This window comes from Saccopteryx leptura, chromosome 11 (genome assembly GCF_036850995.1).
Source record: "Saccopteryx leptura isolate mSacLep1 chromosome 11, mSacLep1_pri_phased_curated, whole genome shotgun sequence".
Classification (NCBI taxonomy): domain Eukaryota; kingdom Metazoa; phylum Chordata; class Mammalia; order Chiroptera; family Emballonuridae; genus Saccopteryx; species Saccopteryx leptura.
Window position 1 is genome coordinate 20550968 of NC_089513.1, and position 14461 is coordinate 20565428.

Here is a 14461-nt window from a genome sequence, read left to right on the forward strand (position 1 = left end):
AGGTCAGGCTCTAAGATTTATTTTGAGAAGTGTAGCCATTTGATATAAGGAGAATAAGCATTGCAAACTGATGTTTGACTTTCTGAAAAATATAATTGTTTTCCTGATTTTTCCAGATGATTCTGCTATCTTGTTTTTTTGGTTAATATGTTTCATCCTTTTACAGAAAGTTAGAAGAATTGTCACTTTGGCTAGTTTTTTATGGGTGAAATTGCATGAGGACAGAGAAAAATAGAAGTGAAATATACTGCGACATGCACAAATAACCATTATATCTCAAAATGCTCGCTATTTAGGCAATTTATGCTTTTCTCTAGATAATTTTGTTAGTTTTTTTTAATTGATTTGAGAGAGAAAAAGAGAGAGATAAAGAATGAGAGAAAGAGAAAGAAACATTGATTTGTTCGTTGTTCCACTTAGTTGTGCATTCGTTGGTTGATTCTTGTATGTGCCCCAACTGGGGATTGAACCCACAACCTTGGCATTTGGGACCATGCTCTAACCAACTGACCTACTTAGCCAGGGCCTTTCAAGATAATTTTACTTATTGTTAGAAGCTGTTTAATGTGTGTATATTGGTTTTCTGTGACAACTGTAATAGTTACACAGATTTAGTAGTTTAAAACAACACAGATGTATTATTTTAAAGTTCTGTATTTTAAAAGTCTGAAATGGGTCTCACTGGGCTGAAATCAGTGTGTCAGCCAGGCTTTGTTCCTTTCTGGAAGTTTCTAGGGGAGAATGTGTTTCCTTACCTCTTCTAGCAGCTGCCACATTCCTTGGATTGTGCCCCCTTTTTCAATCTTCAAAGCTAGCAACCTTGCATCTTTCTGACCATTCTTCTGTAGTCAGTCTCTGACCATGGATGGGGAAGGCTCTCTCCCTTTAAGGGCCCTAGTGATTAGATCAGGCTCACCTGGATAATTCAAGATAATTTCCCCCATTTCAAGGTCCTTAACTTAATTATAACTGCAGAGTCCCTTTTAAGATTTAAGATAACAGAATCACAAAGTTCCATGGATTAGGATGTGGATATCTTTGGGAGTAGAGTATTATTCTGCTTACACAGCATGTTTTGGGATATTTTGCTGAGACTTAAGAAAATAGGTGATTTCCTTTGCTACTACAAATGCAATGTGTCATCTTTTTTTGTAGGTAATGGGAATGATGAGTGCTAGAGAGGACTGTTCATTTTCCTTTATAGTGACTCTATGCAAACGCGTGGGAAATAAGTGTGACACTTGTGTATGTAGGCTTTGGGAAAATGAGACCTTTACAAGTGATTAAGTATAAAAGCCATGTTAACAGCGTGTAAAGTTTTTCTGTATTGTGTTTCGGTCTCTTTAATATTAATGTTTTAAAGTATTTTATACTTGTAATCAGTGTGTGTGATACTCAACTGCTACTTGAAGTCACAGGACATCTGGAATAGTGATGGTTCCCCTGCCCAGAGTAAGAAGACGGGGCATTCGGTCCCATTGGGTGATAGAGGCACCCTCAATTCAACTAGAAGAATATTAAAGTGAGAGAAAACTTTCAGGAAGATGAGCTACTATAAGACGTGGGCTTGAAGCCCATTCTAGAATTTTCTTTGTGTGACTCAGCCAGGCATGGTTTAGTTCTGTGGGCCTGAGAAGCCCAGGAGCAAGATAGCTGTTACTGCTCTTCCCTTCCCAGGACCAGGAGAAGACTGAATCTTGGAGGTGGAGAGTATTTCAGGAAGTCTTCTAGTTTGGTATCCTGTGTCTTGACGGGGTTGCACCTCCTAACTTAGCTCTTGAGGACTTGACTGGATCGGGTGTGAAGGTCCTGGCCCTCTGATGGTTGTGTGTCTTCTACTGCTTATCATAAGTGTAATAGGAATTGTTAACCTTAAAGGCAGGACTGGCTATTTATTTTTTTTAGTAAAGTTCTTAGCTGAACTTAATGTGCTAAATCTCTTCTTATAAACAGCTTGTAAGTTATTTGCATGTTACTTATTTTTAGACAAAATAACCTAAACTAGTAAGGTTGAGAACAACTTTGCAATAGGTTAGACTTACTAAAAGGTTTCTTTTTTTTTTCATTCCCTTTAAGGAGTGGTTAGTACTTATTGATGTCTTTAATTTTTATCACATTCTTTAGAAATGCAGTTACCAGACAGGTGGGTAGAGTGTGTGAGTGTGGGAAAAATGGGTGAAGATGGTCAAAAGGTACCAACTTCTAGTTATATATAAATAAAGTCCTCCATGTGATGTACAGCATGATGACTATAGTTAATAATACTGTATTACCTGTTTGAAAGTTGCTAAGAGAATAGATTTTAAGAATTCCATCACATGAAAAAATTAAACTTGGTGGTGATGGATGTTAATTAGATTTATTCTGGTGATCATTTCACAATGTATGCATATATTGAATCTTTATGTTATACATCTGAAACCAATGTTATATGTCAATTGTATTTCAATTTTTAAAAATGCAGACACCAAAAGGGGCTGTAACTCTTCAATAAGAATATTGGGAGTATTTAAAAACAATCTTTTGTGTGGCATATGACTGATAAATTTCTTTTTAGAATTTTTAGATTGTCAGTCACTGAAACTGACAATTCTTTCTTCAAAATATCTCTTGCAACCCCTCCGCCCCCACCTTTTTCTTAGAATACTTTCAAAGCTTCCTATATCAGTTAGGATTACCTATGAGTAACAGAGTCCTGAAAAATAATAGCTTAGACATGTTTGTTTTTCATGGGAAAGAATACCAGAATTAGACATTCAGGGCTGGTATGGTGGCTCCACTGTCATTAGGGACCCAACCTCTTTCTAGTTTCTTACTCTGTCATCGCTAGGGTGTGGCCTTTGATTTCTGGGTCCTGAATGGCTGCTGGTGTTCTTGCTAATTTCCAAGCAGCAGGATGAATGAAGGGAAAGAGAAATGGCTGTACAACCCTAAGGAAGTTCTATGTAATTTAGTATTAACCAGAACTTAGTCATATGACCTTATTGGCTGCAAGAGAGCTTGGGTAATGTATCTTGTAGCTGGACAGGAATGTGCTCAGCCAAAAATAGGAGTTGTTACTATAAGGGAGGGAGGACTGGAAATTGAGGTAGGCAATTGGCCTTTTTATTACCATACGTCATAATTAGTTTCTCTGTGGACTCCAAACTAACCTAACACTTCCCAAATTTCTGGGATTGAACCTTAGTTGTGTTACTTATGTGCTCTGGCATGTTACTTGACCTTTTTGAGCTTCTGGTTTTCTCATCTGTAAAATAGAGCTAATATTTACTTAAATGCTTGTTAGAATTAAATAAAAATATTTCTTGTATATCTGTCAAAATATACATCCTAAATACTAGGATGTATAATGTATGTCAGGGAGTCAGATAAGTGGTATGTCATCCACAAGACAATTCTGGACTGGACATAGATATTTTGAAATCATCAGTGTATAGGGGAAGAATTCATTGATCTAAATGACTTAAGATATATGCAATTTTACAGTCACAATGGGCAAAGTAGAAGACATGCCCTTAAGTAAGTTTCTCCATAAGGCATGGAGGTGCGGCTGCTTTCTGGCCTTGTTTGCTTCCACTTGGATTCCCTCTTGCTCCAGCCATGTTGAACTTCTTTCAGTTCTTTGAATGGGTCTTGCCTGTTTCTGTCTTAACCTTAGGCCTTCACACATACTTTTCTCTTTGCTTTGAAAATTTTCTGGATCCCACACTTGACCAAGCCAGTCCTTCTACCCTTCATGTCTTGTGTTCTATGGCATGACTTCTGGGAAGCTTTCACTGAGTCTTGAATGGTTGCCATATTATAATTTCATGTTGACTTAACTGTTTCTTTTCCTCAACTATAACTAAATTCCATTCCTCACAGTTCTTTTTTTTTTTTTTTTTATTCAATGAGAGGAGGGGAGGCAGAGACACACTCCTGCATGCGCCCTGATGGGGATCCATCTGGCAAGCCTGCTATTGGGCAATATTCTGCCCATCTGGGGCATTGCTTCGTTGCTTCATTGCTTCATTGCTCAGCAACCGAGCTCTTCTTAGTGCCTGACAGGGAAGCCATGGAGCCATCCTCAGCATCCGGGACCAACTTGCTCCAATTGAGCCATGGCTGCCAGAGGGGAAGAAGAGAGAGAGAGAGAGAGAGAGAGAGAGAGAGAGAGAGAGGTGAGAGGGGGAGGGGTGGAGAAACAAATGGGTGCTTCTCTGTACCCTGACCAGGAATCAAACCTGGGATATCCACATACTGGGCTGGGAGTTGAACCTGGAATATCTACATGCCAGGCCGATGCTCTACCACTGAGCCAACCGGCCAGGGCCACAGATTTAACCTTGGCATTTAGCATTTTGCTGTCCATATCATGGGCACTCAGGAAATATCAACAGGCTCCTTGTATTTACATAATCATAATATATGATATATCTTCAGTATTGCTAGTTTGTTTTTCAACCCTGCACTGTTCTTTAATACTTGCACATTGAGTTGTTTATATGAATCAATGATTATGAAATAGTAAAGCACATTCTCCTCAATTTATTTGAAAGTTAATTATTCTACTTAAAATACTACTTGCATATTTATCTAATACTAGAAGGCATATTAAAAAAAACCAGTAGTACCCATCCTTCTTAGTCTGGTCCTCAGAGGCAACAGCCTTTAACTGTGTTTATAATTGTATAAATGGCTATTTTGTGACTTACCAATTTTAGATAATACCTATTGACTCCTTACTATGGTAGATGAGGTGCTTTTCCTCCACCTCCCCCTCTTCCAGGCTTTCCACTACAGACATATAAGAATTATTGATTAAGTCATTGTTCAGTGTTTACTTTATTATGACCAACTAAATATTGCTCACTGCTTCACTGCTGAGCTGAGTAGTTTACCTTGCTTCCCTGCCCCTTGCCCCCCCCCCCCCCATTTGCTTCTTTTTCCGTAAATATATTACTAACTTTGAAAGATACGTGGGGATTGGGCCCAGGAGACTGATGCAAGGTGTTACTCTGGCTACCACTGTTGCTGTGAGCTATGAATTGTTTTTGTTCCTGCCCCACAGGCTTCATGTCTTTGTTAGCAGGCCCGGAAGGTACAGCTCAAACCCTTCACTGTGCTAGCTTGACAGTGTGACAGCCCTCAGTTAAGTTTGTGCTTTCTTTTTGGAACTCCTGTTACTATTAAGAGCTTTTAAATGGACTTTCTAATTATCTGTCTCCTGTTTCCCATCTATTTGTCTTTTTATTTTTTATGAGAGTTCCCTTGACCACCTTTCTGTTGAATTTTTAAATCTTTTTAATTTCAGGTGTTATTTGTTGGTCTTTGATTTTTCCTTTCTTGTGACATCTTGTTTCTGGTTCATGGGTGCATTGGAGCAGTGGCTGAGAGCAGGGTTTCTGTACCTAGCCTGTCTAGGTCTGATATCTGAAGTATCATTTTCTAGCATTTTCTTTGCGCAGTTTATTCTTTTAGGCTAAATGTCTGCCAACATTTTGTGTGAAGGGCCAGATTGTAAATATTTTAGGCTTTGTGGGTCAAGTGCCAAAATGAAGGTTATACTGATGTTTATGTAATAAGAGAGAAAGAATTTCCACAAGTTTTTAGTGATGAAATTCAAAATATAATACTAAATGGTTGAACAAATATATATATATTTTTATAATAAAGGTTTGCTGACGAGAAGAATGAAATCTCTGTCGGAGGGGTAATATTTTACTTACTTGGTTCTTTTTTTTTTAACATCTTTTTTTTTTAAAGATTTTATTCATTTTAGAGAGAGAAGGGTGGGGAAGGAGCAGGAAGCATCAACTCCCATAAGTGCCTTGACCAGGCCAGCCCAGGGTTTCAAACTGGCGACCTCAGTGTTCCAGGTTGATGCTTTATCCACTGCGCCACCACTGGTTTGGTCTACTGGGTTCTTAAAATTAGTGTTCCCTATCATCAACATTGATTATAAATGTTAATATTGAATGCTGATTTATATTGAGATTTTATGTATTTCATCTTTGAACATATCTTCTCTCACAGATAGGTACTGTCAAATACTGATATTAGTCCATGAACATGATTTTAGTAGAGTACATTTATTGCTTGGAAGGCATCTATAGAATTTTGTTAGATTATTTTTTTTTAAATTTTTTTTATTTATTCATTTTAGAGAGGAGGGGGGAGAGACAGAGAGAGAGAAGGGGGGGAGGAGCTGGAAGCATCAACTCCCATATGTGCTTTGACCAGGCAAGCCCAGGGTTTCGAACTGGCGACCTCAGCATTTCCAGGTCGACACTTTATCCACTGCACCACCACAGGTCAAGATTATTTTCTTAATATTTACCTTTTAACAGATCATTCCGTTGAAGAATAATCACTTCCAATTGTGGATTAGGTGGAAGCTTCTCATTCCAGTTACACGGCTTTTTAAATGGGAAAGTACTTTTGTACTAGCATTAAGGTCTGAAAAATGCTATTGGAACTGTAATTTGATTTTGGAAAACATACCTATTGCATACTTGTATGGAACTGGAGATCTTTCATTTTAGGTTAATTTTTGACAGCATAGGGTCCTGGCTGTGTAGTTCTGTTGGTTAGGAAGTCCTCTGATATGCCAAGGTTGTGGGTTCGATCTCTGGTCAGGGCACTTACAAGAATTAACCAATGAATACATATGTAAGTGGTATAACAAATCAATTGTTTTTCTTTCCCTCCCTCCCTCTCTCTCTTTATTTTTTTTCTCCTTTCCTCTTTATCTCTCTCAAATAAATCAATAAAAAATTTTAAAAAATATTTTTGAGAGCATAGGGAGTGTATTAAAGCCGCTTGATATGCCCTGGCTGGGTTGCTCAGTGGATAAAAATGTCATCCCAGCGCACTGAGGTTACAGGTTCGATCCCTAGTCAGGGCACATACAATAAGCAATCAATGAGTGCACACTAAATGGCACAATTTTTTTTTTTTTTTTTATAGCAGAGACAGAATCAGAGAGAGGGACAGATAGGGACAGACAGACAGGAAGGGAGAGAGATGAGAAACATCAATTCTTCGTTGTGGTTCCTTTGTTGTTCATTGATTGATTTCTCATATGTGCCTTGACGGGGTGGGGTGGGGGGGTGGGGGTAGGGCCACAGCAGACCAAATGACTCCTTGCTCGAGCCCAGCGACCTCAAACCAGATGAGCCCGTGCTCAAGCTGGCGACCTTGGGGTCTCGAACCTGGGTCCTCCACATCCCAGTCTGACGCTCTATCCACTGCACCACTGCCTGGTCAGGCTAAATGACACAATTAAGTGAAACGAGTTGAAGTCCTCTTTCTCTCTCTCTCTCTCTCTCTCTCTCTCTCTCTGTCTCTCTCCCTTCCCGTCTTTCTCTCCAGTCAATGGAAAAATTAAAAGAAAACAGCTTGATGTTACTTGTGATTCAAACAGTGTCAATTTTCCTTAAAATGACAATGAAAACTCTAGTATAGGTTTTGTATGTTAAAGTGTTGTAGGCTTTCCAATTTTAGATTGAATTCATTGAGAAATAGAAAATCTGCAGCAAAAAGTAATTTCCAAAGCCATTCATTCTTCAGTAATGTGACTGAGGGGTATTCTTCTTGTTCAGAAAAATTCCATTCTCTATCCTGACCTTTGGTGGCACAGTGGATAAAGCGTTGACCTGGAATGCTGAGTTTGCTGGTTCAAAACCCTGGGCTTACCTGGTCAAGGCATATATGGGAGGTGATGCTTTCTAGCCCTCCCCGCTTCTTTGCCTCCCCTGCCAATGAATAAATGAAATTTTTTTTTTTTTTTAAAAAGGAAAAGTTCCTTTTCTGAGCTCAAAAAATTTCAGTGAAACTGTTCCACTGCTAAGCTATTATATTGTATGGCAGGACATATCAGGATATCAGCTTCTATTTCTGTGGAAAATTTTGTGGAATTGATGTTTAAGTTTGTGAGAGCAAATGAAATTAACCACTATAATTAGTTCAATAACAATGGACTAAAATATTTCATGCAAAGTACCTGCTGATTGATAATACAGTGAACAATAAGTAGGCTTTAAACAGCTTGTATTTTCATGAAGTTTATAAATTTGTTCTGCTCTACACACATTGTTACCATCATCATTTATTGTATATCTTAGTAGATTCCACTTCAGATTGTACTGAAATAGTATTTTCTCAACTTTTTTGGGAAATATTCATCGCTGTAATTATTCCATACATACTGTTCTTTGAGCATCTATTTTCACTGACAAACAAGTCTTAAAGATGTTTATTTCCTCTGGACACATTTCTGTGGCAGTTGTCATCAAAACATAATTTAACTTAACTCATGATGGGAAATTACTTTCTTTGAATAGTTAACAAATGAGCAGTTTGGAAACTTTAGTTGCAGCCTTGTTTTCATTTTTTTATTCTGGGAAGACATTGCTGTGATGAAATGCTATGTTTTAAGTTTTCTAGTTTTTCTAATCATCACTGTCGGGAACTGGGAATGAGTGCAGTGAGGTAGGGCATGTCAGCCTATTGTGATAAGTGCTTAGTTGGTAATGTCTTCCTTCTTCCTATATTGTATTCTTCCGGTACAGCTACAGTGCTATTACACAATAAACATAATGCTTTGATGTCTAATTAGATTAAAAATAATCTGCACTCCACTGTGACTTAAAAGTGATATCAAAGTTTACTTTTTTTGGTTTTGTTTTGACATGATAGATCTCCACCGGTCATAAAAAAAAAAGTTGCAGTACGGCAATACACGTGAAACTTGAAATGCTGTCATTGTCACATGTGTCACTGAGATTTGTAGTGCATTGAATAACTATAAATGGATGTGGGCACCACATATGGTCTTTGTTTCAGCTGCTCCACTCTGCTATTATATTACGAGAGCAGCTGTAGATAACATGTAAACAAAGAAATGTGGCTGTGTTTCAATAAAACTTTACTTATAGACACTGAAATTTCAACTTCATATAGTTTCCACGTGTGACACAAAGTATTCCAAGTATTCTTTTTTTTTCTGTTTTTAACCATTTAAGAATGTAAAAAATGATTTTTCAGGCAGCAGGCTGGATTTGGCCTTTGGACATAATTTGCTAACCCATGATCTAGGCAATGAAAATAATAAAAAGTACTGCCACATTGTGGTGAGGAGTAAATAAGTCACTATGTGTGAAGCACTTAAAAAAGTGCCTGAGGACATACTAAGTGCTACATAAATGTTAATACTTACTGTTTTTATTACCTGCCCGTGGGTATTAATTTTAATTTTAGCCTGACCTGTGGTGGTACAGTGGATAAAGCATCGACCTGGAACACTGAGGTCGCTGGTTCAAAACCCTGGTCAAGGCACATATGGGAGTTGATGTTTTCTGCTCCTCCCCCCTTCTCTCTCTCTTTCTCTCTCTCTAAAATGAATCAATACAATCTTTAAAATTTTTTTTAAATTTAATTTTTTTTCTTTTCTCAGAATCATTTGTTTTCTAATTCCTTTCTTTGGTTTCTTATTTCATATTGGAGCATTTACATGCAAGTCTTGTTTTTGGTGGTCCATTGTTATTTAAGGTTGAGAGTTCTAGAATTGATGGGAAGCTCTCTGTTTGAGTGGATATTGTTGGGGGGTGGACATTAAGTAGGTAGCCAACTTTTTTTTTTTTTTTTTAACAGAGAGAGAGTCAGAGAGAGGGACAGGCAGGAACGGAGAGAGATGAGAAGCATCAGTCATCAGATTTTTGTTGGGACACCTTAGTTGTTCATTGATTGCTTTCTCATATGTGCCTTGACCGTGGGCCTTCAGCAGACCTAGTAACCCCTTGCTCGAGCCAGCGACCTTGGGTCCAAGCTGGTGAGCTTTTACTCAAACCAGATGAGCCCGTGCTTAAGCTGGCAACCTCGAGGTCTCAAACCTGTGTCCTTCCGCATCCCAGTCCGATGCTCTATCCACTGTGCCACCGCCTGGTCAGGCGGTAGCCAACTTTTTAAATGGGGATAATCCCGAATGTCTGTATCTCCCCTGGTCCCCCTTTAGTTTCACTTGAGAAGAATTCTCTAATCTGCTTTGGAGGTTGGAAAAGCCACTGGTAACTGTGGAGCGAGCACACTTTAACTTCATTCCCCTGTTTCCATCTTCCACCTCGTTACCCTTCCAGCCTTGGCTTCAGAGTCCAGTCTCTCCAGTCAGCTTGTCCAGAGAGAGCACACAGAGTTTCCTACCAAGGGCAGGGGTGGGGACACCCATAGACGTTAGCCCACACCTTGCCCGTCTTGCGTGGTGCTTCTCCACAGCTCTCTTGTTTTCTTAGTGTTCCATAGGGTAGATTGGTTGCTTCTTGTTAGTGTCCTCTTTGGCAGGTGGTTATGTTGGGGTGTCCTTAGCACTATGGTTCGGTTACTACTGCTTATTCACCTTTCTATTATCCACACCTCTGATTTTATATTTTTGGGTTTTTTATTTTCATTATTCTCATTTCACTGGAGTAGAATACCCAACTGTACTTAATATAGCACTTGGCATATAGTAACCTTTTAGAGACGGTTCCATTGGACTAATGGCACCAGTGGTGTTTAACATGTCCTTTGGCTAGTGACCATTGTCCACTATTTCTCTGGTCTCTTGTTTCAACTATGAGGTTTCACCTTAAAGTCTCTTGGTTACAAATAGAGTGTGTATATGTTTTTTCAGGAAGCAGGCAATTCAGGAACATAGCTTATGATTTAGGGATTCTCAGCCTAAGTTGGGACGGAGTACACGACAGTGTCATTTGCATATTTTGAGGGTGTTAGGACAGACTTTGGCTGTTATGGATTTTCAGATCTAGTAATGTTTATTTTCCATTTAAGGCACATTTAATTAGAAGACAGTGAATCAGAACACATAAAAGAGATGATTTGATTTTATGTATATATCAAATATTTCACAAAATACAAAATATTAAGCACATCATTTCTTGTTTAAAGTATTGTTTTCACCCATGCCGATAAAGCTGACTCAGGAAAGTAACTAATCCGAAGAGTTAAATAGCAGTATAAGAGTCAGCAAAAGAAGGCGTTATTAGAAGGGTAAATTCCAAATGAATGGTGAAGGTAAAACACTTAGTCTAGTTTCTGACATATAGATCATATAAGTTAATTGGCTGAGTAAAAGTGCCATTTGCACACACTGTTTGCTCTGTTTCACATGTCCTATATATTTCCATAGCTTTTAACTTCATATAGTTGTATAGAAACTATATTGTATAGAAATAACTCCACTGTAGCATATACTGTATGTGTTAAAGAGGCTTTGAGTTCATTAATAGCGGGACTTGGCCTTATTGATTTTTACATTTTTAGTTTCCAGCATCACACCTATCATTTATGGTAAGTAAGTATGTGATAGGTTTTTATGGAATGAATGGTTGGTTATGTGAGGGAGACAATTTGAGCCAAGGCTGATAGCATTGATAGAAATAGTGACTTTTGGAGGGGTTACTTATTTTGGAAGATAAATGTTAAGCTCTATTTTAAAATTTATAATAACAAGACATCTAATTGAAATGGTCTTAAGTAAATATTTATGCTTGGGATTTGACTGAGATGTCAGGACAAAATATTAGTTCTGGGGTCACACACATAGAGGTTAAAGTACAAGTCAGAAGCACACTCCTATCCTTCCTGAAGGAGAAGGTAAAGAGAGAACAATCCACTTATTTAACAAATTTTTTTTTTTACTTTAAACTGTTATTCAGGAATAATATACCTCAGGAGATCTGTCATATATACTACAGAAAAGTCACATTTCAAGGCATAGTAATTTTTACGTAATGGGAACTGTAGGAGAGTAGTGGAAGTTGAGAGTCAAACTGGTTTGGGGAGGGAGAATGGAATGAGTTTTGCGTACGTTAAGATGAAGTTCTTGACAATATTGCATTAAAATAGTTCCTTTGAAAGGTTTACTTCTACAAGCATTGCAATAGTGTGCTTCTGATTTTTAATATAGACTTATATAAGGTGCATTGTTATCTACAAAATTACTGTGTATATATATATATTACGTATATAATTAAAAATATCCTTGAGTTAAGAAAATTCTTAAGTATTTTAGGTCTCTAGGTAAAACTGGCATTCTGGTCAGAGGTGTGACTAGGAGAGGTTTGAAAGTGATATCATGGAAGCCACCAGTGAAACCAGGAGATAGGCTCAGTTACCGACCGGGAGAGAAAGAAGAGTTGGGAGCCAAGGAAGTCTTCTGAGGCACCGTGAGAGAGAAAAGCAGTAGGACTCCTAGGAAGTGAGCGCTTTGGTTAGCAGGTTTTTCAAGTTCCATTTTATTCTAGTTTTCATTGGTTAGTGTCTTAGGAGTTCCAAATAAATTGGGTCCAGAGTGTGTCTCTGTGTGTGTGTTTGTCTGTTTGGAATGCTTGGCAGGATTTATTGCAGAAGAGGTGCTGTTGGGCCTCAGTTTTCTACTTTGCTTTCTGTGAGGCTAGGGAGCAGGTGGAACTTTCTGGCAAGAGTACTTCAGTGGCTAGTCTTCTTCGTGTGTTCCTCCTAGGAATTTCAGCTGCCTTGGGCACTGCCTTCACTTCTGCAAGTATAGATTCTGATCTCTGTGTTTCTGTTGGTTAAGACAGATGTTAGCCCCATTTTTCTCCTTTTAACTTTGTATTTGATGTCAAATATATTTAAAAATAGAGAGCTGTGATTTCCGTTAATGTTTACAGTTATTCTTTACATTTAGGTCAAGGGTAGGAAAAGCATGAGAATTATTTTGAACACATTTGAAATTTCTTTTCATTCTTTATAGATTGTCTTGTGGAAATGAAGGTTTAAGGACAAATTATCTACCAGATTAGAAGATGGGATCAAACAGCAGCAGAATCGGTGATCTTCCTAAAAATGAGTACTTAAAGAAATTATCAGGCATAGAGTCTGTCTCTGAGAACGACCCATTCTGGAATCAGCTTCTCTCGTTTTCTTTCCCTGCACCAACAAGCAGGTAAGAGACCACTTGGAGATTAAAATTTGCACAGAAGCCCACATATATATGTGATATGCTAATTTTTTTAAAAATGTTTTTTAATGTTTATCAATCCATTTATTCATCCACCCATTAGCTACCTGTCTGTTTTTCATACATGCACTGGTAGAAAATTCAAAAGATAGGAAAGTGCCTGACCAGGCAGTGGCGCAGTGGATAGAGCGTCGGACTGGGATGCGGAAGGACCCAGGTTCGAGACCCCGGGGTTGACAGCTTGAGCGCGGGCTCATCTGGCTTGAGCAAAAAGCTCACTAGCATGGACCCAAGGTCACTGGCTCGAGCAGGGGGTTACTCAGTCTGCTGAAGGCCCATGGTCATGGCACATATGAGAGAGCAATCAATGAACAACTATGGTGTCGCAACAAAAAACTGATGCTTCTCATCTATCTCTGTTCCTGTCTGTCTGTCCCTATCTGTCCCTCTCTCTGACTCTCTCTCTGTCCCTGTAAAAAAAAAAAAAAAAAAAAAAAAAAAAAAAAAGAAAAGAAAAAGATAGAAAAGTAGGAATGATCAGAAAAATTAGGAAACTTAAAAAAGGACATTTCATCACAGCAGTGTCTTCCCAAAATAAAAAATGAAAACAAGGCTACAACCAAAGTAAGTTTCCAAACGGTTCATTTGTTAACTATTCAAAGAAAGTCATTTCCCATCATGAGGTGTTAAACTGTGTTTGATGATAGCAGCCAAAAAAATGTGTCCAGAGGAAATAAACATCTTTAAGACTTGTCTGTCAATGAAAATAGATGCTCAGAGAACAGTATGTATGGAAAAATTACAGCCAATGAATATTTCCCAAAAAAGTTAAGAAAATACCCTGTTTCCCTGAAAATAAGACCTAATGCAATTTTTTTCAAGCTTAGAAGTATAAGGCCTCCTCTGAAAATAAGACCTAGCGTGTCTTTAGGAGCGAAAATTAATATAAGACACTGTCTTATTTTCATAGAAACAGGGTCGATTGTTGTACATGGAAATACAGTCACAAGAGATTCTTGATGGAATTCAGAGTTTGGCTGGTTATGCTGATGTTTATGATGACATGATTACAGTATATTAATAAATGTTGATTTTTTTGTTTGACAATAAATGTGAATTCTTGTTCATGGAAAAATAAGACATCCCCTGAAAATAAGACTAGCACTTCTTTAGGAACAAAAATTAATATAAGACACTATCTTATTTTCAGGGAAACATGGTATTTCAGTACAGTCTGAAGTGGAAACTACTAAGATGTGTAATAATTGATGGTGGTAAGAATATGTGTGGAGCACTAATCCCATTTATTAGGATTTCACATTCATGACCTAATTTCCCCCATGACCCACCTACTACTACTACTACTACAATCTACTATCATCTGTGGAGGTTAGGGTCCCTCCCTCCCTCCTTCCCTCCCTCCCTCCCTCCTTATATTTCTTTCTTTCTTTCCCTTTCTTTCTTCCTTTCATGTTTATTTTATTGATTTTAGAGAGAGAAGGG

The 14461-nt window shown here is 38.1% G+C and overlaps 1 protein-coding gene across 3 annotated transcripts in view; it reads left to right on the top strand.

The window, feature by feature from the left end:
* Positions 1–14461, top strand: part of DYM (dymeclin) — a 303872-nt gene that overhangs the window by 2881 nt on the left and 286530 nt on the right. For all 3 annotated transcript variants that reach the window (XM_066352275.1, XM_066352273.1, XM_066352276.1), the window contains exon 2: positions 12752–12943. In XM_066352275.1, the coding sequence (XP_066208372.1) occupies positions 12804–12943 (140 nt within the window). In that variant the 5' untranslated portion in view covers positions 12752–12803. The remainder of the gene's footprint in view (positions 1–12751; positions 12944–14461) is intronic.